The sequence below is a fragment of the Triturus cristatus genome, chromosome 5_1 (assembly GCF_964204655.1).
Source record: "Triturus cristatus chromosome 5_1, aTriCri1.1, whole genome shotgun sequence".
NCBI classification, from domain to species: Eukaryota; Metazoa; Chordata; class Amphibia; order Caudata; family Salamandridae; genus Triturus; species Triturus cristatus.
Window position 1 is genome coordinate 6286505 of NC_140587.1, and position 26392 is coordinate 6312896.

Consider the following 26392-nt stretch of genomic DNA (forward strand, 5'->3'; position numbering starts at 1 on the left):
TGTCTCTTCCAAACACAGGTGGTGCTGGGGACACAGCACCAAATGAAGAGGAGTCTTCCTCCAGACTCTGGTGGACCCTCAGCTCTCTGGTGTGGATCCGTCTCTGTCCTCTTCGGATGACGACGAACAACCCGGCACCTCCGGTGTGAGTCATCATGCAGCACCAGCAGTACCAACATCTGCACCCCCTGCACCCATGCCTCCAGCATCTGGAAATAGACAGGGCATCCCTGCAAACATGGACAGACCAAGGCCACAGACCACCGACAGCACAGGGACACAGCACCCCCAGGAAGCTACGGACAACACCACCAGCAACAACACCCAAGGGGTCCCAGTGTCACCTGTGCATGCCGCTGCAGGTCCTGCCCGTGTGGATAGGGGGGCTGGGAGGGGTGGTAGGCAGAGGGCGCGTCTTGCAGAGGGATCTGGACTGCATGATGACCCCCAACTGGCATGCATCATAGATGCGTACCAGGATAGCACCGGAGGATTTTGTCAGGTAGTGGGGATCCTCAAGGACATTCAACAGGAGCCGGCTGCCCACCATGCCCGCAAGAAGGCAAAGTGGGTTGCACTTACTGCGGTGCATTGGGACATACTCCAATGTCTCCGCCAGATCACCACAAACATGTCCACACCTCCCTGTGTGGCCACAACATCTGTTGCCACACCATCTGCCAGTGCCACAGGGAGGGAGGAGGACTCTGGCAGAGAGTCCCCTGCACCACAGACGCCTGCACCTGCGGATGCCCCCCCCGAAGAAGAAGAGGGGTCGTCCGAAGAAGGACAAGTGAGACGCAGATGTCCCTGCACATCCCCCAGGGCCTCTAAACCTCTTCTGGACAATGTTCTTTGTGCACAACCCGTTCACCTTGTCGGATCTGACACAACTCGCCTACATAAGATGAAGCGTTCATGTTGGTCCAATGTAGCAGATGACTGTGGACTTTACTCTGGACATTTCAGCTACCAACACTTCCAACTCTACTGTGAACTTTGGATTCAAAACCCAATGAACTGCACCCACCATCCTGTGCACTATCCTCACACATGTTTGTATATAAGCTCACCAGTACACCATACTTGCCTCTGTTGTGATTCCAACTTGTCATGTGTCATGGAGATGTTGATCTGCTAAACAACACAGTGCATGTCAAATCCTACAACAATGTGACCACCCTTATGTGTCATGGTGATGTGACACGTGAGGGAGACACACCACTATGGCACCACAACACATACTCAGCATGTCCATGTAACTCATCCCACGCAATGATGTTGACCTGAAATACATTGGTATGCACAGACACAACACCTATCCACAGTCAGTGGTAACAAGTCCACAGGTGAGGTAAGCAAATGTCAGTCAGATGTGGGAAGACAGACAACGCACCTAAATAAGCATAGCACAGGTTCCTTACACATCAGCAACATGTTTATTCCAAAATAGTTGAAAGGTAATTGTACGTTACAGTGGACACACGGTCACAAAGTGTCGGAGAATTGAAGTCTAGGGGTGTGTGGCACATCACTTGATGGGAATTGACAACTTCCACACTGGTGTTGGATTATGGGAGTTGGGGGTCAGTGTTGAACAAACAACCGGCAAAGTACCCTGGGAAGGACAGACATAAGACACACTCAAAAGCACAGCAGAACAGGAGAGAAATGCAATACACAAGCACAAAACATGTCAAAAGAAACCTACACAGAATCAAGCTAGCAGTTCAACACTATTGTGGAGTACTGACCACCTGAAAGGACACATCACTGCACACATCCAGTCAAGTGGCACACAGACATACTCAAACAGCAACAGAGCAGCCACAACACATTTCTGACTAACTCCATACATTGAAATAACAACCCTGTAAACTCACATTCAGGTGAAGAAGTTGTTGATGAGCTGTGTGCGGACGTCACCCTCATCTTCATCATCACTGGCATCATGGTCCAGGCCTGGATCCTCCACAGGTGGCGGAGGTCGGTCATCGTCATCCTGGATGAGAGGCAACTTCTTCTGCACTGCCATGTTGTGTATCATGCAGCATACAAGGATATTTTGCACACCTTTGCAGGCTCATATGGGAGGGCCCCTCCGGTCTTGTCCACGCAGCGGAAGTGGCTTTTCAGGAGACCAAATGTCCGCTCAATCACCCTCCTGCTCCGACCATGTGCCTCATTGTAGCGCATCTCGGCTGGTGTCACTGGGTTCCTGAGGGGTGTCAGCAACCACGGCATGTTGGGATATCCGGAGTCACCTACACACAAACAATTGAACAATTAGCAGAGTTTTGAAGGAGGGTGGAATACAACATTGCCAAACACACACAATGGTAAACAGTCAGTACACACCGACAAGCCAGGCACGCTGGTCTGGCATCTGTGACATCGGCGTTGCAATGCGAATACTCCTCATGACGTAGGCATCATGCGCAGAACCGGGGAAACGTGCACACACATGTGTGATACACATGTCTGCAAGACAGACCGCCAGAGCATTGATGGGGTGGAAATCTTTCCTGTTCCGGTATGCCTGCTCATGTGCCTGTGGTGGAATCAGGGCCACATGTGTACCATCAATAGATTCAATGATGTTCGGCATCCTCCCCAGTGTATAAAAAGCATCCTTTATTTCAGTGAGTTGACCTGGGCTAGGAAATGCAACATCCTCTCCAAGACATCGCGTAGCACACTACTCAACATAGTTTGCGACATACCACCAGCAGTAGCCGCAGTGTACTGGAAAGTACCAGTAGCAAAGAAGGGCAGGGCCGCCATCACCTTCACCTCTGCGGTCAGTGCTGTAGGGTATGTCTGGCCAGGTAGCAGTTGTGGCACCAACTGCTCCGCCAACTCCTCAATCAGTGGCCTGGTGAAGCGGTACCGTCGGATGCAGTCGCGTTGCTGCATGGTTTCAAGGTCTGGGAACAGTCTATGGAAAGCTGGTGCCCTGCAGAACAGAGATGCACAAAGGAAGATTGTCAGTTCATCCACCCATGTGGCTATGACGAAGCAAAATATCACATGATACATCATGACAATACACAATGTACTGAGGTGTGTGCTGTCGGGCATGGACACATATGTCACCTATATGCCCATCATCTCACATCTCAAGTCCACATGTCCACATAAGTCCCATGTAGTGCAATGGCCAAGCATTGGGCTGTGTCACACTACCTTTGTAATGCTGTGACATTACAAACACACACCACAGTGACAAGTGAGGCCTAATGTCTCCCAGGCATCACAGATCTTTGCATTGCAGATACCCAGGGTCCCTGTATTACCACATGGACACTGGCATGACATGGCGTATCATGTGCACGCCACAAGGCAACCATGAGTCCCACAGGTAGTGGCCCCTGTTGTCTCTGCAGGCCCTACATGTACATCTGTTAGACACACACACAACATCAATGTTGATGCACGAACCACATGGATGTGGAGATTGTCTCCCATTGGGCACATTTGATCAGCCACATCTGAGACACAACATGCACACAGACTGTGGGTGCACATCAGTATTGTGGCTACAGGTCTCACTGTGATGTACATGCCATCACCCCTAGGACTCAGGGTGTATGTGACATGCCCCAAACATATCCAACCTGAAACTGTGTCCATGACTCATGTCCATAACTGTACAGTTGCACATCACAGTGGTAATGTGCACAACACACCAAGGATTCTGTCCCCATGAACACGCACACAGCCTGGGAGGGGCTGCACAAAAGTGCCACACAACACACCAAATGTTGCCACCCCCAAACACACAGGGAATGCAGCCTTACATGCCATGGGACATTGTGTGGCATATGCTGTAGTGTGGCAGGTGTGCACCTGAGTCCCTGGCAAGTAATTGTGTGTTGAAGCCGTCAAATAGTCACACCAATGATGACCGACGAGGGTGACAATGCGATCGCATTGCACAGTTCAGGACCGAGCCATGCGTACGCTTAGCCATTGACTGCAATGAAGACTGATGCGGGTGACTATGCGTACGCATTGCACAGTTCAGGACCAAGCTGTGAGAAGGTGGCCTGATATATGCTGTCCACTACTTCTAGTGGGCACCTTGTATCAGTCCAAACAACCCCTTATGGTGATAGGTTAAAGACAACCTTTATTGAAAGCTATCCTAGTGGTAGCTATGGAGAGCAGTCTTCAGGCTAAGTCTTGAAGGAATGTAAGGCAGCTTGTTTTACCAGTCTATAATCTCTTGAATGATCAGATGAAAGGACAACCACACCAGGTATATATTTATAATATATGTATTTAGGTTAACACACACCCCTCTAGTCTCTTTATGAGACTGGAGTTCGAAGTACTTAGTTTACAAGATAGCAATCATCAGTAATAGCACAAATACACGTTTGGGCCCTAGGGGGGTACCAAACCATATACCAAAAAAGTGGTATAAGAACCACGACTGAACTAGACACAAGGCCTAGAACCTGTAGAATCGCTGGGACCCCAAGGAACCACCCAAGGTAGTGACACCGGGGACCCACGGGGACTGTATGCAGTGTGTAAACACAACCGCGGGTTCCCGTTATCTTCTATGGGCAATGTCGCGGTTGGATATTTAAAGATTAGGGACACTTCTAATTGAGTCAGGACCAAACCCTTTTGGACTTAAGAAGTTCTAGGGCTAGCACCCACGGGAGCACTGGAGTACTCGAGTTACCTCACCCAGGAAAGCCGGGTGCATAGGTGTCTTTTGGTGTTGGGTCGCGTCGTCAATTGCAATGGAAGCCTGCAAAGAACTGCTGCTGCCGTGAAGAGGAGAAGTGTCCAAAGAGATCTAAGCCTGGATTTGGGATTGAGGGAAACTGACTTGTGCCCCACAGTTGTGACTGCACCCACCACTTCAGTCAGCTTCACTGCAGTTGCAAGTGACTCTCCTGCATCCACCACCCCTTCACTGCTTCCTTCTGCTGCACCCTGATCCTTTCCCTGCGGTGCCTGGCCTGCCCCGATGTATGCCCCTCTGAGGGGATGTCCCCTGTCCTTAGCAGTGCAGGCAAGCAAGTTCACTCCTTGTTATTTGATAATGGACTGGCCATTGGCCTTTGTTTTGAACGGACGTTTACATTGTCATCTGCTGAATAAAGATTTTTTCTTTATCCATGTGCACTTGATTTAGCTGTACATTATGTTGATGATGTTTAGCATGACCTTGCAGTTGTAATGCTGGATTTCCAATGGTGTATACTGAGGTGTTGATGTGAGGTACTCCATGTGGTCCATGAGCTATGTATCCTATTCTTGTCATTATCCATGTCATCCTTTGCAGCTAACTGGGTGTGTCAAGATTAACAATTTGTGAAAATCTCTGTGTACATTTCACTTGCATGGTCACATCTGTGGTTTGCACACATGCACATATGATGTGCTTCCCATTGTCCAATTTGTCTTTTTCCATGACTGTGGGCGCATCTCCACTGGACATGTAAGTGTGGGCGTCATTAGTGTAGGAGCAACTGGGTCCTCTGTTCAACTTGCTGGACATATGTATTGAGTATGTGCAGATGACTTAAGGGACACTCCCGTACACAGGCTCTTGTGACCAGAGCCTTGATTGTGTGGTAACTGATGGCTGACAGACAAAGTGTTCTGCTCACATGACTGAGACCTGCTGGTGCTATGTTTGGCACAGCTGAGCTTCAACAGGAGTTGAGTCTCCTCAAGTAAGTGTGTTATTCCGTGACATTGCCTGGGCCCATGGTGTGTGTGTGTGAGCATGTGTGTGTGTGTCCACATCCCTTTACATACACAGGCAGTGTTCCCTTGATATGTTCTTGTTGTTGATGCTTGCTGAGTTGTACTGTGTTCATCCCACAACTTTGCCATGGGCTACCAGATGTGTGGGTGAATGGCACACTACTGTTAATTGGTGTTTCATCATTGGGATTTGTCAGTTCTGAGTGGTGACGATGTGGTCAGACGCAGATGTGACACAGTCAGGGGTCCCCATGGCACTTGTTTGTTCGCAATATCATGTAGTTGTCCCTAGGTGGTACCTTTCAGTGATTGAGACATGTGTATGTGTGTGTGACAGCTCCCACTTGTCGGGTTCAGGGGGACAATGTTTGCAGGTGTCAGCATGGGTGCCTTGTGGTTCTCCTTGGCTTCTGCATTGTCCTGGGACTGTGGCAGGTATTCCGCAGGTTACGGGAGCTTTGACGTCATGGCCATGTACTGCATACTGTGCAGTATGTCTGTCATTCACCAGGGTTGTAAACTGTCCTTGTGTGATGAGTCTGTGCACCTTAGTTCCGCCCAACATTACTGTGTATGTCATGGGTGCATGTGCAATGTCACCTGTCCATGTGGGCTTCACAGATGCACATTGGTGCAGTTCAGGGTGTGTGGTGTTGAGGGTGGACTGATGTAAATGTTTGCATGGATGGGCCCCTAGCTCCCGTTTGTCCATTGATGATGGGCCATGGTGAGTGATTTGTGTTTGTGTAGGTGTGATGTACATTTGTGGCACAGGACACATGTCTGGGTTTCACAGTTTGTACGACATCTACCTGTGTCAGCACAGTGGACATATCATGCATGCTTGTGTCACCCCAATTTCTGGTCCCTGGGGGTAGTGCTGTTGTGTGTCAGTCTCTTGCTGTGTTAGTTGCTGTTCATTCCAGCTTGTGTCACATGTAACTGGTGTGCTCCCTCTCATCTCACAATGCCTTATTGCCCACTAAGGGGGGACCATTGATGGGTTACTTTTGTATGGCACTGTGTCCACATCTGTCTCACTGTGGTTCAGACACCCTCATGTGTTGTGTAGTTGCCTGGGGATACTGAGACACACACACACATGTTGTGTCTGATGTGCAGTGTGAGGTTGCCTGTTTGTGTTTGTGCATCTGCACCAGTGCATTGGTATTGCTGTTGTGGGCCATTGTCTGGATGCTGTTTTTGTGATTTTCCCTGCTGTCCCTGTGAGTCATGTCACATCATTCTGCACATTCATCCTGGTTGTTAGGTCCCATTGCTGGCATGGAATGGGAGTTTGTGACCTGACACCTACAGTCTACACAGGTTGTTTTGATGTGTGTGTCTATTTTCGAGATGTGTGTATGCTTTGTGATGGTCACTTCTGCTTTTGTGTCATTGTACACTGTATGCATTGTCAGCCCCCATGGGTGGTGCTTGTCTGCACATGGCCGAGAGTATGTTAGGTTTTCACAGCACTGTTAGCCTCACCACATCTCTGTGGGTATGGGACACAAGTTACACAACCACTACTTTGCCCCAAAACTGTTTCATGTGTTGGGACCAGGACTCATACATGCTGTTTGGCATTTGCAGCTTTAACCATGATGACGCTTACCTTTTGGTCACTGTGATGAGGGGGGTTTTGGAGCCCATTACCACAATGCTCAACATTTGCTGCAGTTTGGAACCACACACTTAACTTTTGTTCTACACAGTGAGGGGTGTTAGTTTTACATTGACAGAGTGCTATGGTGATGCTTGCCTTGTGTAGGCCACACTCAGTTTTTGGTCACACAGGTGATGATAGTTACATTGTATGTCCGAAGTCATAATCACTGTTGTGGGCATTTGTCACAGACTACACACTGTTGTCATGATGTTAGGGGGGATGTATTTTGCTGACATACCTAATGTTGGTGTATTATGGATATATGGCGCATCACCCATCCTATGGGTGGGGGTGCCAGGGGCGATGGGCAACATAAGCCCTATGAGCGGGGGTGGCAGTAGTGATGGGCAACATAAGCCCTATGAGTGGGGGTGGCAGTAGTGATGGGCAACATAAGCCCTATGGGTGGGGATGGCAGGAGTGCTGGGCAACAGGTCCCCTATGGGTGGGGGAGGCAGGAGTGATGGGCAACATAAGCCCTATGGGTGGGGGTGGCAGTAGTGATGGGCAACATAAGCCCTATGAGTGGGGGTGGCAGTAGTGATGGGCAACATAAGCCCTATGAGTAGGGGTGGCACTAGTGATGGGCAACGTAAGCCCTATGAGTGGGGGTGGCAGTTGTGATGGGCAACATAAGCCCTATGAGTAGGGGTGGTACTAGTGATGGGCAACATAAGCCCTATGGGTGGGGGAGGTAGGAGTGCTGGGCAACAGGTCCCCTATGGGTGGGGGTGGCAGGAGTGATGGGCAACATAAGCCCTATGAATGGGGGTGGAAGAAGTGATGGGCAACATAAGCCCTATGAGTGGGGGTGGCAGTAGTGATGGTCAACATAAGCCCTATGAGTGGGGGTGGCAGTAGTGATAGGCAGCATAAGCCCTATGAGTGGGGGTGGCACTAGTGATGGGCAACATAAGCCCTATGAGTGGGGGAGGCAGTAGTGATAGGCAACATAAGCCCTATGAGTGGGGGTGGTAGTGGTGCTGGCCATGCAACCCCTATGGTGGCCTGTTGCTAGTGGCCATGATATGGATCCCCTGTGTGTGTGTGACATTTTGCGGGTACGTGTCGTTTGTTTGTGTGGTGGGCGTCTGACTTACCATCTGCGCTGTCCGCGTCTGTTCCTGATCCGGTCATAGATGCACAGTACTGGTATGACCTGCTTGATGGGATTCATGATGTGTTTGTCTCGTACACGCTGCTTGTTGCTCCGTCTCGTACCCTTTGCAAGCTGGTCCGTCTTGTAACGGTGGACTGGGTTCTGGGGCGAATCGTACCTGATATGCTTCTTTTCCGGATGCCGTGACATGCCGTTTGTGCCGACCCGTATGGCTCGTGTAGGAGAGTAGGGTCTGCTTTCTATGTTCACCCCCACTTTTTGCTTTTGCTTTACTGGTTTTTGACATAGATGTGGCTGTGGGCCTGCTAATCAGACCCACAGCCCTGCTGTTCTCTCTCTAAATTGATACTATGTACTTTAGGTGCATAACCCATTTGGATAGGATCACCATATTGGCCCCTGTACAGTGTACCCTAGGTACCCAGGGCATAGGTGTACCCTAGGCCTACCAGGGGCTGCAGCATGTATTATGCCACCCCTGGCCTGGCCTTCCATTATGACACAACTGGCTGATCACTCAGCTGGGGCAAGGTCGTGTAATCACCCCTTGCTTAGGTGTAGTATTCCTATACCTAACTTACATATAGACACATGTGTACCTATCAGCCACTCCTATGGCAGGCCTTAACAATCCTGGAGGCAGAGTGCTTGGTAACATGTGAGATGGTGCTCTAGCATGAGATGAGCCTGTCTGCAGCTTTCGGAACCATGTCCTTATAGCTGTTCTATGATATAGCCTACCATATACTCTTAAAGTGCCTTATAATCTTAAACGGTTATGGTAACTATGGTTTGGCTTTATCAAAACATGTCGTGTAAGGTGTCTAACACTTTGGAATAATACCCCCATCCCATTTCTGGGAATGAGGATATTATCCCTCCCTTCTAGAGGGAGAAGACATGTTGTAACCTACTTACCCGGTTAAAGTTAACCAGAGCCCCAGCATCACAAAATGGATGCTGCTGCCACAGACTCGAGTCTGACCTCCTGCTGCTGGGAGTGATCCCGGCAAGGGAGGCTTGGACAATAGGTTTCCTGCCTTGGGAGGTGCGAGCACCACCCCAGACAGGCCTTAGTGTATTGGGGCAGGGAGGGATGAATAGAATGAGACATGCCTGGGGCACACAAGGTGTCCCGTGCATAGTCCAGTTCAAACCGGTGCTGGGGCACTCCAGCCCCAGTCCTGGCGCGAAACTGGACAAAGGGGAAGGGGGTGTAACCACCCCCCTCCCAGGTCCCACCCATAAGGCGTGACCTAGCAGGTAACCCAGCCCCCCAGATTTGGATAAGAGTGGTAGCTGGGCCCCAGGAGATTAGATTATCCTGAACCTGCAACTTGAACAGAAACTCTGGACCTTCGACATTCGACGAAAGAAGAAGACTGAAGAATCTCCCTTGTGGCCAAGGAGTGGCTACCCTGTGCAAACAGGCACCATCAAGAGACTACCCTTTGCTTTGCTAAAGTTCTACGAGGGACCGACTGTAGAGCCCGACCAGAGCCTTGACTTCCAGACTTCTCCGACCCTGATCCACATCCACAGCCGAGCTGAGATCCGTGGAGGCGACGAGAGACGTGGGACCGGCTACCTGGGAAAAGTGGCTAGTATCTTCAAGCGCAGCTTCTGAGGCACCCTCGAAGTTGTGCACCGGGGATTGAGAAGCCCCAACCCCAAGCACCATTAGCACCGAAGATCAGCCCCCCACACTCCACGAGTCCTGCGTGGGGCCCTTCTGCATTTTCCTGCTTGCCGCGTCTGTCCGGTTGCTTGCCCGCTAGCTAGTGGCCTTTGTGACGACGCATCCTGTAATCTTCACCGCTGGTTTGGTTCCTCCAGACTGGCTCCTGCTTCTTTGAAAAAGAGAAGCACCCCAGACCTTCCTGGTCTGCACCAGAAGCAAGTCCTCCGTTCTTCGTGGGTTCCGCTTGCCAAGGCTTGGTGAGTCCTAGTCCAACTTCGCCGCCGCCGACAGCAAGAGCCTTCGTGTGACAGGTCGCCTCCTGGTCCTGGTCGTCCTCGACGTTCCCTGGTCCTCGTGGCTGCAGCGACAAGCTTCACCTTCACCTGCAATCTTCACGACATCGCCTGGTTCCTTCCTGGTTCCACTTGGTCACTGGCTAGTGACCTTGACTCTGTCCCTTCTGCTTGCAGGTCTCCTCTCTTCTTGATCCCAGCCTTTGGATCCACCGGACACTCTTCACTGACTGCCTGTCAGCAACTTTCCTTCAGGCATCCATAGAAGTCCACGACGAAACCCGATGCAAGTTCACACCTATGCACCCGCAGCCCGTGGGCTAGGTAACTTGGGTACTTTGGTGCTCACAAGGGTAATGACTATCCTAGGGTCTAGTTTCCGAGTCTCGACTTTCTAGCTATACCAGAAGTGTCCTTAAACTGTTTATTTCTAAACTGTACTATTTCTATCGATTATACGCATTACGCGTGAGTGTTTCCACTCTGCACCTGAATCCCGTGGGCCTCCCACTTCCTAACTGTTGCTAGTGTAGTGTAGCCCCAGCGATTCCCTAGGCCTAGGCCTATCCTATTTCCGTGACAGTGGTCCTTATACCACTTACTTAGTATATGGTTTGCGTGGCCCCTAGGGCCTAACTGTATTACTTACCTGTGTGACTTAATGTATGCTTAAATAAGACTGTGTTGTACTTACCTCTAATCTCATAAAGAGTGCTGAGGGTTTGACTAGAATAAATACACTTTATTTTATATATATATCTGTTGTGGTGTCCTTTCATTTGGTATTCAATGGATTATATATGGTATCACAGCTGGCTTCACATGCCATTCAGAGTTTAGCCTAAGACTGCTCTTGTCCATGCTACCATTAGGATAGCTGGTCTATAAGGTTGACTTTACAACCAATCACCATAAGGGTATTTGGACTGATATAAGATGTACACTAGAACTAGTGACATCATACATCAGGCCAACTTCTCACATTGGTGAGCAGCGGTTGGGATCTGAGCTTGCTGTTGTAATAGCATTGTAATCTTGAGATACTAAATTGAAAGATCACACAGATATTGTTTAGGTACATATAACATAGATTATAATACTTAAGTCCTACTGGACTTAGTGGTTGTAGGTTGAAGGGAGTAACACACCCTGACTACAACTACTAGAGAGGTTTAGTAGATACAACTAGTGTAGGTAGGTGCACACACCACACCCTCACTAGAATCATGTCCCTGAATGGAGATCACCCTGATGCTCCCTCAGGAGAGGAGAATCCTAGACAGGTTCCCTCTAGATATGATGCATTCACTTTCCAGGAGATGAGACAACTGTGTACCTCCAGGAGATTAAAACAGGGTTCCAACCCTACCCTTAGACAGCTAGTGGAGCTTCTGGAGGCCTATGATGCTGAAAGAGCTGCCAAGTATGGGGCCATAGCTGTAGATAAGGGTCTACCCACCACAGAGGAGTCAGATGGGGCTTCAGATGGAGAGGTAGACAGCCAGGGCCGAGTAGGAAGACTTAGCCAGGCTAAACTAAGCTTACATGGGAGTTTGCATGGGGTCCCCCCATACAGACCCCCAAGTGGGCTTAACCAGAGAGGCAGGAGGGACAGATCCCCTTCAAGGGAATCCATCCACTCCCATGTCTCTAGCATCTCTAGTGCTTCCTCCCACAGGGGAATGACTTCCCCTGAGAGAAAGGAGCATGAAGCCAGAATGAGGGAAGCTAATCTGAGGATTCAGAGGGAAGAACTTGCCCTTGCCAAAGAGAAGCTTGCTCTGGCTAGAGAGCAAAAGTTAAGTGGGTCAGAACCCACTGGTGGCAGCAATATCCCTAAGGATAGAGACAGGCACTATGATAATAGAAACCTGAGCAAGTTTGTCCCTCCCTACAAGTGTGGGGATGACATCCACAAATGGATAACTGCTTTGGAGAGAGCTTTCAAAGTACAGCAGGTACCCCAAAGTCAGTGGGCTCTCCTTCTCTGAGAAAGGAAGAGACAAGCTCCTCACAGTTAGTGATGAGGACGCAGATAATTACACTGTCCTGAAGAGTGCTCTGATTGATGGGTTTGGCCTAACCACTGAACAATACAGGTTGTTGTTCAGGGATACCCAGAAGACACAGACTCAGGACTGGACTGACTTTGTAGATTGTGCCACTAAGGCTCTGGAAGGCTGGCTAGTGGGAAGTAAGGTTAAGGACTATACAGGATTGTATAATTTGATCATGAGAGAGCAAATCCTTAACAACTGTCAAAACCAGCTACTGCATCAACACCTAATTGATTCTGATCTGACTTCTCCCCAAGAATTGGGAAAGAAGGCAGATAGATGGGTCAGGACTAGAGTTAAGCAGAAAAATCAGAACCAGGGCGGTGATCAGAAAAAGGCAGACCAGAAGGGTAATGATCAGAAACAAAAAGACCAGAAGTCTTCACCAGGCCCCCAAAAGGCTCAGGGGGAGGGTGGTCCCAAAAAGGATAAAAAGAAAGATGGCCAAAAGAAACCATGGTGCAACTATTGTAAGTCCAACTCACATTGGTTTAGTGAGTGCACCAAAAAGGATAAGCCCCCAGCCACCATTGCCCCTAAGGCAACTGTACCCCCTAGTCCAGCTGTAAGTGGTGTTTCCCAGCAAAAGGGTGTAGTAGGGTTAACCCTGGGAACTGAGGAGGATTCTGGCCTAGTCAGGATACCTACTCAGGCTGTTCTGATCTGTGATGGGGACTTAGCTTTGTCCTCTACTGTAGGCCCCAGTAACCTGGGCAAGTACTGACAGACTCCTTTTATCAACCAAAGAATGGCTCAGGCCTACAGGGACACTGGGGCTAGTGTCACAATGGTGACACCTGCCTTTGTGGACCCTGGACAGATCATACTAGGTGAGAATTACCTAGTGACCAACGCTAGCAATGCCACTACCTCCCATAGTGTGGCTATTGTTAACTTCTCCTGGGGAGGGGTAACTGGCCTCAAGAAAGTTGTTGTTAGTTCAGACCTTCCTGTAGAGGGTTTACTGGGCAATGATCTTGAAACTTCAGTTTGGTCTGAAGTGGAGTATAGGACCCATGCATAAATGCTGGGGATAGATGCACATGTCCTTGCTGTGACCAGGTCACAGGCCAAAAAGTGCACCACTGAACAAGTGCTGGATCCTGAAACTATGGACCAGTCACAACCCAAGAGAAAGAGCAGTAGGGTTAAGGCTGTGCCTTCCCCCCTGCCTCAGGTGGTGGATCAGCCCTCCCAGGAGGATGATTCTGAGAGCCCTGAACGAACTGTCCTAGAAGAACTTGAACCTGATCAGGTTGAGTTTCTTGGGACAGGGGGACCTTCAAGGGCAGATCTGAGGCAGGCTCAATTAGACTGCCCCTCTCTTGAACCCCTCAGACAGCTGGCTGCTGCTGAGGCTGCAGGGAATGCTCAAGGTACCCATAGAGTGTATTGGGATGAAGGGCTACTGTATTCAGAGGCTAGAGACCCCAAGCCTGGTGCGTCCAGGAGGTTGGTCATACCACTGAAGTTCAGAGGCTTCCTTCTTACCTTGGCCCATGATATTCCCCTTGCAGGACACTTAGGCCAGAACAAGACCTGGGACAGACTTGTCCCTCACTTTCACTGGCCCCATATGTCAGAAGATACTAAGGAGTTTTGTCGCTCCTGTGTCACCTGCCAAGCCAGTGGCAAATCAGGTGGCACCACAAAGGCCCCCCTCATACCACTACCTGTGGTGGGGGTCCCCTTTGAAAGAGTGGGCATAGATATTGTAGGACCAATGGACCCACAAACAGCATCTGGGCACAGATTCATACTGGTGATAGTGGACCATGCCACCAGGTATCCAGAAGCTATTCCCCTGAGGACCACAACAGCTCCTGTTGTGGCAAGGGCCCTGCTTGGAGTATTCTCCAGAGTGGGCTTTCCAAAGGAGGTCATTTCTGACAGAGGTGCCAACTTCATGCCAGGATACTTGACTGCAATGTGGAAGGAGTGTGGTGTGAACTACAAGTTCACCACACCCTATCACCCACAGTGCAATGGGCTTGTTGAGAGATTCAACAAGACCCTAAAGGGAATGATAAAAGGTTTACCAGACAAGCTTAGGCGAAGATGGGACATCCTTTTACCCTGCCTTCTGTTTGCTTACAGAGAGGTTCCACAAAAGGGGGTTGGCTACAGCCCTTTTGAGCTTTTGTTTGGGCATCCTGTAAGAGGACCCCTGTGTTTGGTAAGGGAAGGATGGGAGAGACCTCTCAGACAACCCAAACTTGACATAGTGGATTATGTACTTGGTCTCCGCTCCAGGGTGGCAGAGTATATGAAGAAGGCTTCTAAAAACCTTGAGGCAAGCCAAGAACTCCAAAAAGCTTGGCATGACCAAAAGGCTGTACTGACTGTTTACCAGCCAGGACAGAAAGTGTGGGTGTTGGAGCCAGTGGCCCCAGCAGCACTCCAAGACAAATGGTCTGGACCCCACACTATTGTTGAGAAAAAGGGAGAAGTCACCTACTTGGTGGACCTTGGGACTCCCAGAAGCCCCCACAGGGTGCTTCATGTCAACAGATTGAAGGCATATGTTGACAGGGCAGACACGGGGCTACTCATGGCTACAGATGAGGGACAGGAGGAAGAGAGTGACCCTCTCCCAGACCTGTTGACTCAGAACCCTGATGATGGCTCAGTTGATGGTGTGGTCTTTTCTGACAGCCTCACTGTCCATCAGCAACAGGACTGCAGACAAGTTCTGCAATCCTACAGACATATGTTCTCTCTGACCCCAAGTCAGACAAACTGGTGCACCCATGAGGTGGACACTGGTGACAGTCTGCCTGTGAAGAGTAAAATCTACAGGCAACCTGACCATGTCAGGGACTGCATAAAAGTTGAGGTACAAAAGATGTTGGAGCTGGGAGTCATTGAACCTTCAGAGAGCCCTTGGGCTAGTCCTGTAGTCCTTGTGCCAAAGCCTCACACCCAAGATGGTAAGAGAGAGATGAGGTTTTGCGTGGATTACAGAGGTCTCAATGCTGTCACTAGGACAGATGCCCACCCAATACCTAGGGCAGATGAGCTCATTGACAGACTGGCAGCTGCTAAGTATTTGAGCACATTTGACCTGACAGCAGGCTACTGGCAAATCAGACTAGCTGAGAGTGCAAAGGCCAAAACTGCTTTCTCGACCCCAGGAGGACATTATCAATTTGTGGTAATGCCCTTTGGTTTGAAGAATGCACCTGCCACTTTCCAAAGGTTGGTGAATCAAGTCCTTACTGGGTTGGATGATTATTGTGCAGCTTATCTTGATGATATTGCTGTCTTTAGCTCCACCTGGGAGGATCACCCGGTCCACCTGAGGAATGTTTTAGAGGCCCTGCAAAAGGCAGGCCTCACTATCAAGGCCACTAAGTGCCAGATAGGGCAGAGCAAGGTTGTATACCTGGGCCACCTAGTTGGTGGGGGTCAGGTTCAACCACTGGAGAGCAAGATCCAGACCATAAAGGACTGGACTCCTCCAACTACCCAGACTCAGGTCAGAGCTTTCTTGGGCCTGACTGGGTACTACCGAAAGTTTGTTAAGAACTATGGGTCCATTGTGACACCACTTAATGACTTGACCTCCAAGAAGATGCCAAAGAAAGTTCAGTGGACAGTAAGCTGTCAAAAAGCATTTGATGACCTGAAGCAGGCCATGTGCAGTGCACCTATTCTGAAAAGTCCAGACTACTCCAAAGATTTCATTGTCCAGACAGATGCTTCTGAGTTAGGTGTGGGAGCTGTTCTTTCACAACTGAATGTATATGGTCAAGACCAGCCCATTGCTTTTATAAGTAGAAGGCTGACCCCTAGAGAGAAACGTTGGTCAGCTATTGAGAGGGAGGCCTTTGCTGTGGTTTGGGCCCTGAAGAAGCTGAGGCCATACTTGTTTGGCACTCACTTCAAGATTCAGACAGACCATAAGCCCCTCTTGTGGCTAAATCAGATGAAGGGTGAAAATCCCAAACTTCTTAGGTGGTCCATTTCCCTACAGGGGATGGACTTCACAGTGGAACATAGACCTGGGACTGACCATGCCAATGCAGATGGACTCTCCAGATATTTCCACTTAGAACATGAAGACTCAACTGGTCAAGGTTAGTTTAATGTCCCTAAGTTTGGGGGGGGGTTGTGTAGGAGAGTAGGGTCTGCTTTCTATGTTCACCCCCACTTTTTGCTTTTGCTTTAATGGTTTTCGACTTAGATGTGGCTGTGGGCCTGCTAATCAGACCCACAGCCCTGCTGTTCTCTCTCTAAATTGATACTATGTACTTTAGGTGCATAACCCATTTGGATAGGATCACCTTATTGGCCCCTGTACAGTGTACCCTACGTACCCAGGGCATAGGTGTACCCTAGGCCTACCAGGGGCTGCAGCATGTATTATGCCACCCCTGGCCTGGCCTTCCATTATGACAAAACTGGCTGATCACTCAGCTGGGGCAAGGTCGTGTAATCACCCCTTGCTTAGGTGTAGTATTCCTATACCTAACTTACATATAGACACATGTGTACCTATCAGCCACTCCTATGGCAGGCCTTAACAATCCTGGAGGCAGAGTGCTTGGTAACATGTGAGATGGTGCTCTAGCATGAGCTGAGCCTGTCTGCAGCTTTCGGAACCATGTCCTTATAGCTGTTCTATGATATAGCCTACCATATACTCTTAAAGTGCCTTATAATCTTAAACGGTTATGGTAACTATGGTTTGGCTTTATCAAAACATGTCGTGTAAGGTGTCTAACACTTTGGAATAATACCCCCATCCCATTTCTGGGGATGAGGATATTATCCCTCCCTTCTAGAGGGAGAAGACATGTTGTAACCTACTTACCCGGTTAAAGTTAACCAGAGCCCCAGCATCACAAAATGGATGCTGCTGCCACAGACTCGAGTCTGACCTCCTGCTGCTGGGAGTGATCCCGGCAAGGGAGGCTTGGACAATAGGTTTCCTGCCTTGGGAGGTGCGAGCACCACCCCAGACAGGCCTTAGTGTATTGGGGCAGGGAGGGATGAATAGAATGAGACATGCCTGGGGCACACAAAGTGTCCCGTGCATAGTCCAGTTCAAACCGGTGCTGGGGCACTCCAGCCCCAGTCCTGGCGCGAAACTGGACAAAGGGAAGGGGGTGTAACCACCCCCCTCCCAGGTCCCACCCATAAGGCGTGACCTAGCAGGTAACCCAGCCCCCCAGATTTGGATAAGAGTGGTAGCTGGGCCCCAGGAGATTAGATTATCCTGAACCTGCAACTTGAACAGAAACTCTGGACCTTCGACATTCGACGAAAGAAGAAGACTGAAGAATCTCCCTTGTGGCCAAGGAGTGGCTACCCTGTGCAAACAGGCACCATCAAGAGACTACCCTTTGCTTTGCTAAAGTTCTACGAGGGACCGACTGCAGAGCCCGACCAGAGCCTTGACTTCCAGACTTCTCCGACCCTGATCCACATCCACAGCCGAGCTGAGATCCGTGGAGGCGACGAGAGACGTGGGACCGGCTACCTGGGAAAAGTGGCTAGTATCTTCAAGCGCAGCTTCTGAGGCACCCTCGAAGTTGTGCACCGGGGATTGAGAAGCCCCAACCCCAAGCACCATCTGCACCGAAGATCAGCACCCCACACTCCACGAGTCCTGCGTGGGGCCCTTCTGCATTTTCCTGCTTGCCGCGTCTGTCCGGTTGCTTGCCCGCTGGCTAGTGGCCTTTGTGACGACGCATCCTGTAATCTTCACCGCTGGTTTGGCTCCTCCAGACTGGCTCCTGCTTCTTTGAAAAAGAGAAGCACCCCAGACCTTCCTGGTCTGCACCAGAAGCAAGTCCTCCGTTCTTCGTGGGTTCCGCTTGCCAAGGCTTGGTGAGTCCTAGTCCAACTTCGACGCCGCCGACAGCAAGAGCCTTCGTGGGACAGCTCGTCTCCTGGTCCTGGTCGTCCTCGACGTTCCCTGGTCCTCGTGGCTGCAGCGACAAGCTTCACCTTCACCTGCAATCTTCACAACATCGCCTGGTTCCTTCCTGGTTCCACGTGGTCACTGGCTAGTGACCCTGACTCTGTCCCTTCTGCTTGCAGGTCTCCTCTCTTCTTGATCCCAGCCTTGGGATCCACCGGACACTCTTCACTGACTGCCTGTCAGCAACTTTCCTTCAGGCATCCATAGAAGTCCACGACGAAACCCGACGCAAGTTCACACCTATGCACACGCAGCCCGTGGGCTAGGTAACTTGGGTACTTCGGTGCTCACAAGGGTAGTGACTATCCTAAGGTCTAGTTTCCGAGTCTCGACTCTCTAGCTGCTTCAGAAGTGTCCTTAAACTGTTTATATCTAACTGCTAGTAATTCTATCGACTTTTACGCATTACGCGTGAGTGTTTCCACTCTGCACCTGAATCCCGTGGGCCTCCCACTTCCTAACTGTTGCTAGTGTAGTGTAGCCCCAGCGATTCCCTAGGCCTAGGCCTATCCTATTTCCGTGACAGTGGTCCTTATACCACTTACTTAGTATATGGTTTGCGTGGCCCCTAGGGCCTAACTGTATTACTTACCTGTGTGACTTAATGTATGCTTAAATAAGACTGTGTTGTACTTACCTCTAATCTCATAAAGAGTGCTGAGGGTTTGACTAGAATAAATACACTTTATTTTATATATATATCTGTTGTGGTGTCCTTTCATTTGGTATTCAAGGGATTATATATGGTATCACAGCTGGCTTCACATGCCATTCAGAGTTTAGCCTAAGACTGCTCTTGTCCATGCTACCACTAGGATAGCTGTTCTATAAGGTTGACTTTACAACCAATCACCATAAGGGTATTTGGACTGATATAAGGTGTACACTAGAACTAGTGACATCATACATCAGGCCAACTTCTCACAGCTCGTATGATTTGCGCATCGTACTTGTCCAGCCAGAAACTGCAATGGATACTGCTTCCGCGCGACTCGGTTCAGCGTTCTGAGGTACGGCTCGGACGGAGTGACGCTTGAATCACAGCCTACGTGTCTTTCGGATTTTTGTCAGTTATGCGCATCGTACTTCATCGCCTGGACGGACCGGCTCCGGGCACGAGTCGGTCGCAAGGTAAGGCTATGAACAGCTTTCGGAGAGCTGTCCGACCCAGATCGGACTCGACCCCTAAATGAAAATTTGGTATGCCTTTCAAAATCCTATTTACGATTTGGTAACAATTGGTTCAGTACATTCAAATAGACATTTTTTAGTCAAAAACGCAGTTAAATTTAGAATCACAGACTCTGCAACTGCAGTGTGGGTTTGCTCAAGATATATAAACTAAGCTAATTAACCCCTTCGATGTGTGCGTCGGCTGACGGCCGTCGCAGGCACTACCTCCGTAGTACTGAGCACGTCCGTTGGCTGACGTGGCCCTGCCCACACACAGAAACGGCCGCACCGCGGCAGATTTTACCCCGCGGTAAACGGGTTAAAGTTTTGATGTGTTGCATTGTCTTGGGGTTCATTTATTAGAAATTAATATGAGTTGGTCAAAGACTTTGGTGAATATGTACTGATTAGAGTTTTCATAAAAGCTGAAGTACTTGTATGACCATTAGAGCTAATGTCATATATTTTACTGCCTTACAGTACTTTTTGATCTTTTTTTGGCTGATAATAATTTGCAGGGGACATATATCCAGGAGCTGGCATCTGGGTAGATGTGTCGGTCTGCTGTAAGTGTCCCATTGTTTTGAATAATTATATCTGTCTTTTATTAATCAATCAATCAATCAATCAAGGAGTTTATAAAGCACACTACTCACCCGCGAGGGCTTAAGGCACTGGGGGGGGTGGGGGTGGGATTGAGGGCACAATGTGTGTCTCTCCTTATAGCACTGGTGGAAAACCCAGGTGAATAAATTCTTCTTCATAATTTTACTGTGGCTGGGGACCTAAGGAGATTGGGAGAGGGAGTGTCAAGGAATGGTGGAACAGAGACCTCAGAAAGAGAAGGAAGGGTTCAGGTAAAACTACAAAGGAGACCTGCGTGAGGAGCATCACTGGAATGAAGGAAGTCAGGTGAGAAGCCAAAGGAGACCTGTGTGAGGACATCACTGGAATGAAGGAAGGGTTCAGGTGAGACGGGAAAGGAGACCTGTGTGAGGAGCATCACTTGAATGAAGGAAGGGTTGAGGTGAGAAAGGAAAGTAAGACCTGCGTGAGGAGCATCACTTGAATGAAGGAAGGGTTCAGGTGAGACGGCAAAGGAGACCTGTGTGAGGAGCATCACTGGAATGAAGCAAGGGTTCAGGTGAGACGCCAAAGGAGACCTGTGTGAGGAGCATCACTGGAATGAAGGAAGTCAGGTGAGACGCCAAAGGAGACCTGTGTGAGGACATCACTGGAATGAAGGAAGTCAGGTGAGACGCCAAAGGAGACCTGTGTGAGGAGCATCACTTGAATGAAGGAAGGGTTCAGGTGAGACACCAAAGGAGACCTGCGTGAGGAGCATCACTAGAATGAAGGAAGTCAGGTGAGACGCCAAAGGAGACCTGTGTGAGGACATCACTGGAATGAAGGAAGGGTTCAGGTGAGACGCCAAGGTAGACCTGTGTGAGGACATCACTGGAATGAAGGAAGGGTTCAGGTGAGACACCAAAGGAGACCTGCGTGAGGAGCATCACTAGAATGAAGGAAGTCAGGTGAGACGCCAAAGGAGACCTGTGTGAGGACATCACTGGTATGAAGGAAGGGTTCAGGTGAGACACCAAAGGAGACCTGTGTGAGGACATCACTGGAATGAAGGAAGTCAGGTGAGACGCCAAAGGAGACCTGTGTGAGGACATCACTGGAATGAAGGAAGGGTTCAGGTGAGACGCCAAGGGAGACCTGTGTGAGGACATCACTGGAATGAAGGAAGGGTTCAGGTGAGACACCAAAGGAGACCTGCGTGAGGAGCATCACTGGAATGAAGGAAGTCAGGTGAGACACCAAAGGAGACCTGTGTGAGGACATCACTGGAATGCAGGAAGGGTTCAGGTGAGACGCCAAGGGAGACCTGTGTGAGGACATCACTGGAATGCAGGAAGGGTTCCCGGCACTCTAGAGTCACGTATTATTCTTGTTGGTTATTAGCCAAAGAAACAAGGAACACAGTAGTAATAATGAAAAACTGGCTGCGGAACAGATTGGGTCCTCACAGGAATATATGTCAAAGAGTAATTTAATACATAAGTTTTACAAAAAGGAAGATCATAGTCATGAACAAAAATCAGAACTCCCTAGTACATTTCGTTCTAGTTGTTGATTCGTAAAAAGGAGACTTGTGTTTTCTAAATCTTGATCCAAATGGATGACAGCCGACACGTGTTTCGTCACGTATAGTGACTTCCTCAGGGCTTTGAAAAAGAGTCTTAAAACGCTTTATATGTCAGACATGCAATTATACTTCTGTCAAGCGAAATATTGATTGTAGGTAATTTCGAAGGACAAACTCCGACGTACGATATGATTCCAAGAATTTTTTAACCTTGTGATGGTCCAAAGAGGCAAATTCAGTCGCAAGGAATGCTCCTGATAACTGTACCAGTTGTGTGTTAGCAATAACAGATCTCCACCAATAATTTCTATTAATTTAGGAAAGATCGACCAAGAGTAAAATATCCAAAATTCTGGTTCTTATAACCATTAGCGGAAGTGATTCATATCACAGTGGAGGTTCCTGGTGTCTTACGGCTTTATTTGGAAAGGAACGAGTCGCCACCAAATTTTCTAATACTTAGAGATAGTGGGCCGTGTTATGAAACCTGTTTATAAGACTGAATGGCTGTGACGGTCTTCGCGTTGTCCTCTAAGTAGTGGTTTTTAATATATTTTTGGTGGCTCCATCACATTAGGTGAAGTCAAAGAACCGGCTCTGGTAAGCCCTCGTAGTGTAGTGGATAGTGGCCGAAAACGCAACTCCTGTCCCTTCTTTCCAGCAGTGGAACTGTGTTCCTTGTTTCTTTGGCTAATAACCAACAAGAATAATACGTGACTCTAGAGTGCCGGGATTTCTTTATGTATAAAATCTGTTAATTACGGGGATTGCTTCGCATGATCCGTATATTTCAGCACTCAGGTAGTAGGGTGCTTTCTTATCCCGAGCGGCACCACTTACTCAACTTGTTACCGATCTTACTGTTTTTCTGACAATTATTACTATACACCCAATTTGATGCCAATAATTGCTATGATGTGCACCCTCAGATGCATTACTACCCCATTCTTCTGTGTGAGGACATCACTGGAATGAAGGAAGGGTTCAGGTGAGACGCCAAGGGAGACCTGTGTGAGGACATCACTGGAATGAAGGAAGGGTTCAGGTGAGACGCCAAGGGAGACCTGTGTGAGGACATCACTGGAATGAAGGAAGGTTTCAGGTGAGAGGCCAAAGGAGACCTGTGTGAGGACATCACTGGAATGAAGGAATGGTTCAGGTGAGACACCAAAGGAGACATTTGTGAGGAGCATCACTGGAATGAAGGAAGGGTTCAGGTGAGAGGCCAAAGGAGACCTGCGTGAGTAGCATCACTAGAATGAAGGAAGGGTTCAGGTGAGAGGCCAAAGGAGACCTGTGTGACGAGCATCACTGGAATGAAGGAAGGGTTCAGATGAGACGGCAAAGGAGACCTGTGTGACGAGCATCACTGGAATGAAGGAAGAGTTCAGGTGAGATGTCAAAGGAGACCGGCGTGAGTAGCATCACTGGAATGATCCTTTGCACAGTTACTTGCCCCCAACATATCACAAGGATCATCCTTTGATTTATATATGTGAAGAATAACCACATTTTTTTTAAACTGTGCAGCTGAAAATATGTATTTTATTTTATATTTATTTAGATGAGTATTCATACTTAAGTAAAAGATCAACAAGTCACTTAGAGATAATTCAAAATGAGAAGAAAAAACATGTCTTCAAATGAATACCAAAAGGCAGAATGTCCAGGAAATGGAATATGTAAGATTAGAGAATTTAACATGTGTAATGCAGTGTAAAGATGTGTGTTTGGAGGAAGAGGCACTCCTAAATCTAGGAACTTTTAAATGCCAGCTTGCATCACTTCAGTTGTATGTCAGAGTATAATATACAGACATATCACTTGAGTCCTAAATATTGCTTATGAGAATATCAGCCCATTCGATATAGATTTTCTATTATTAACTTTCATAGAGACATCTTCTGATACACATTATTTAGGGCATTACATGTATGTCATATGATCTCCTGACAATGCTGCTGTGGTACCAGACTCTTTGCTCCCAGTCTCTTAGAGCCCAGGATTGGGCTCTTGGACACCAAGCTGGGCACCAGACATGAGGCTCAAGAAGCTCTTTACCAGTGCTTGGTGAGGGCTTCTTATCCTGGACATGAAGGGGGGACCTCACAGGGACCTGCAGGACCCCATGCTAGGAGAATGGAATCAACTGCTGAGTCATTCTTCCCGAGCCATCTGGAGCTCTGACTGAGGGCCCGGTCAGATCTTCTTAACCAGGACAAGCAGGGGAGAACTCCCCAGGCCTGTGGGGCCCCATTGCAGTACCTTTGAGACACAGAAGCCAGGGAAGAGAGCCCAAGGCTGGGGGCTTCCAACATTAGGCCAGCCAGAGGTCGATCCAGGGCCCAATCAGAACTTCTTACCATTACCAAGCAGAAGAGATTTCCCTCATCTCGGACACTTTGAGACAGAGCCAGCCGGAGCATGGGTCCCATGGCCTCCTACCCCCAGGCCAGCTGGAGCTCTGACTGAGGGCCCGGTCAGATCTTCTTAACCAGGACAAGCAGGAGAGAACGCCCCAGGCCTGTGGGACCCCATTGCAGTACCTTTGAGACTCAGCAGCCTGGGAAGGGAGCCCAAGGCTGGGGGCTTCTACCCCCAGGCCAGCTGGAGCTCTGACCTGAGGCCCAGTCAGAGCTTCTTAGCCAAGAAAGCAGGAGAAATCTCCGTGAGCCTGCAAGATCTGACCCAGGGCACTTTGAGACACAGCCACCCTGAGCTTGGGGAACAGGGACGGGGCTTCCACCAACCCAGAGTCAGCAGGAACCCCGACACGCAGCCCAGTGAGGGCTTGTTACCCCCTCAAAGAACAGAGACCTCCCTGTAACTGCAGGACTACATACTGGGCACTTTGTAAAACAGCAGGCCTGGAAAGGTAGCCTAGGGCCAGGGGCTTCCATCGCAGGCCCAGCCGCAGCTCTTGCTCAAGGCCCAGTCACAGCTTCATAATGGAAAAGGCAAGGGATACCTTCCTGGGCCTGCTGGAGCCTACCTTAAGCATTTAGGCCTTGGTCGGCTGTGACATTGGGCCCAGGGCAGGAAGCTTTCAATCCTTGGACAGTCAGAGCTCTGACCTGCGGCCCGGTCAGAGATTCTCAACCCAATCAAGCAGGAGAAACTTCCCTGGGCATATGGGTCCCCATCCCCGGGACTCTGAGACACAGCTTCATCGGATCATTGAGCTCAGGGCGGGATCTTCCGCCCGAGGCATGCCAGAGCTCTGACCCAAGGTCAGGTCAGAGCTTCTTAACCTGTCCATGCAGGGAAACCCCTCCCGAGTTCTTTCAGACACGGCAGGATGGCTATTGAACCCCAGATGGGGCGTCTACTCCAGAGCCAACTGGAGCACTGACCTGGGGGTAGGGTCAGAGATTATTCACACACCCAAGAAGGGGATCCCTCACTTGAACTGCAGGGCCCTGTCCCAAGCACATTTTTACACTTTGGGCCAGCGCAAGGGCCCCAAGTCAACATGACCCTCACCCAGGATAAGGCGGGGATCTACCAATTGCCTTCACAGCGACAAGGGGGGACATTCAAGAGGATGTATCCAGCTTCCTGGAGCCCTAACTGGAATTCTGAACACTGAGTTATATCCAAGAAACTATGTGTTTTGTTCATTTATTTCTTTTAAATATAAAACATCACTAGTGATGTTGGTCGGGCACATTCTGCACTGCCCATGTGAGTGTGATAGATTAAACACACCCCTAATTATGTTTGCACATCTCTACTAGTAACATTGGTCCCTGACACCACCAACATCGCCATTCCAATCAAATATCACACTTTTCTTCACTCACTCACTCACTCATTAATTTATTCACTTACTCATACACATCTGCACCTTATGAATGTTGTCTAAATTATAGTCTGTACATGATATATGGGTATATTTCCTTATACATTTACTTGGACATGTAAACAGTACCTTTACACAGCCTTGTAATAGCTACAGTAACAGAGCATGAGGTAACTTAAGCCCAGTGCGGACAATAAAGCCCCTGATTGGAATATCTCTTGCAGATGTACTCAATACAGAGTCTCACACTCACCTGCTGCAGGTTGGGCCCCTCAGAGTGCCATATGATGGCGCTTTGGGTGATTGAAAGTTGGTGACCTGGTGGGGCTGAAAGGTCAAAGCTTCCAACCTTGATGCCAGATATTGATTTGTTGGGAAATTTAACCCAGTTTAGAATGTCATACTGTGCTGGCATGTCAAACATAATGTTGTCTCCAGTCGGTGTCCTAAAGTGTGTCTTCATAAGGAACTTGTTCAGCTGTTAAAAGAACAAAATACTCATCAATTAGAGAAGGTGCAGAATCATTGGTTGAAAAACGTTTAGTAGCTTGGATGTGCTGGAGGGAGCTGCAAACTCAGATAGTTTATCCCAGTAATCCCATGTGATGAAAGACATTTCTATTAAAGTGCTATCTCTTCTCAATACAGTGAATCTTCTCTAAAGAGTTTGTAAGTATGTGACATTTAAAGTAATCAACTCTAATAGAAACACAAATTCTCCAGCACCTTCTTTGGTGAGATGTGACCCCACATGCTTTTGTGCTATAATTTGCTGCTCAT

At 49.0% G+C, this 26392-nt stretch overlaps 1 protein-coding gene across 1 annotated transcript in view; it reads right to left on the reverse strand.

Moving 5' to 3' along the window:
• The window catches only part of LOC146829925 (vomeronasal type-2 receptor 26-like), a 228171-nt gene extending 202138 nt beyond the window's left edge, over positions 1-26033 (reverse strand). Inside the window, exon 1 of the mRNA XM_085605698.1 lies at positions 25866-26033. Within this exon, the coding sequence (XP_085461824.1) occupies positions 25866-26027 (162 nt within the window). The 5' untranslated portion in view covers positions 26028-26033. The remainder of the gene's footprint in view (positions 1-25865) is intronic.
• Between the last annotated feature and the right edge of the window lie 359 nt (positions 26034-26392).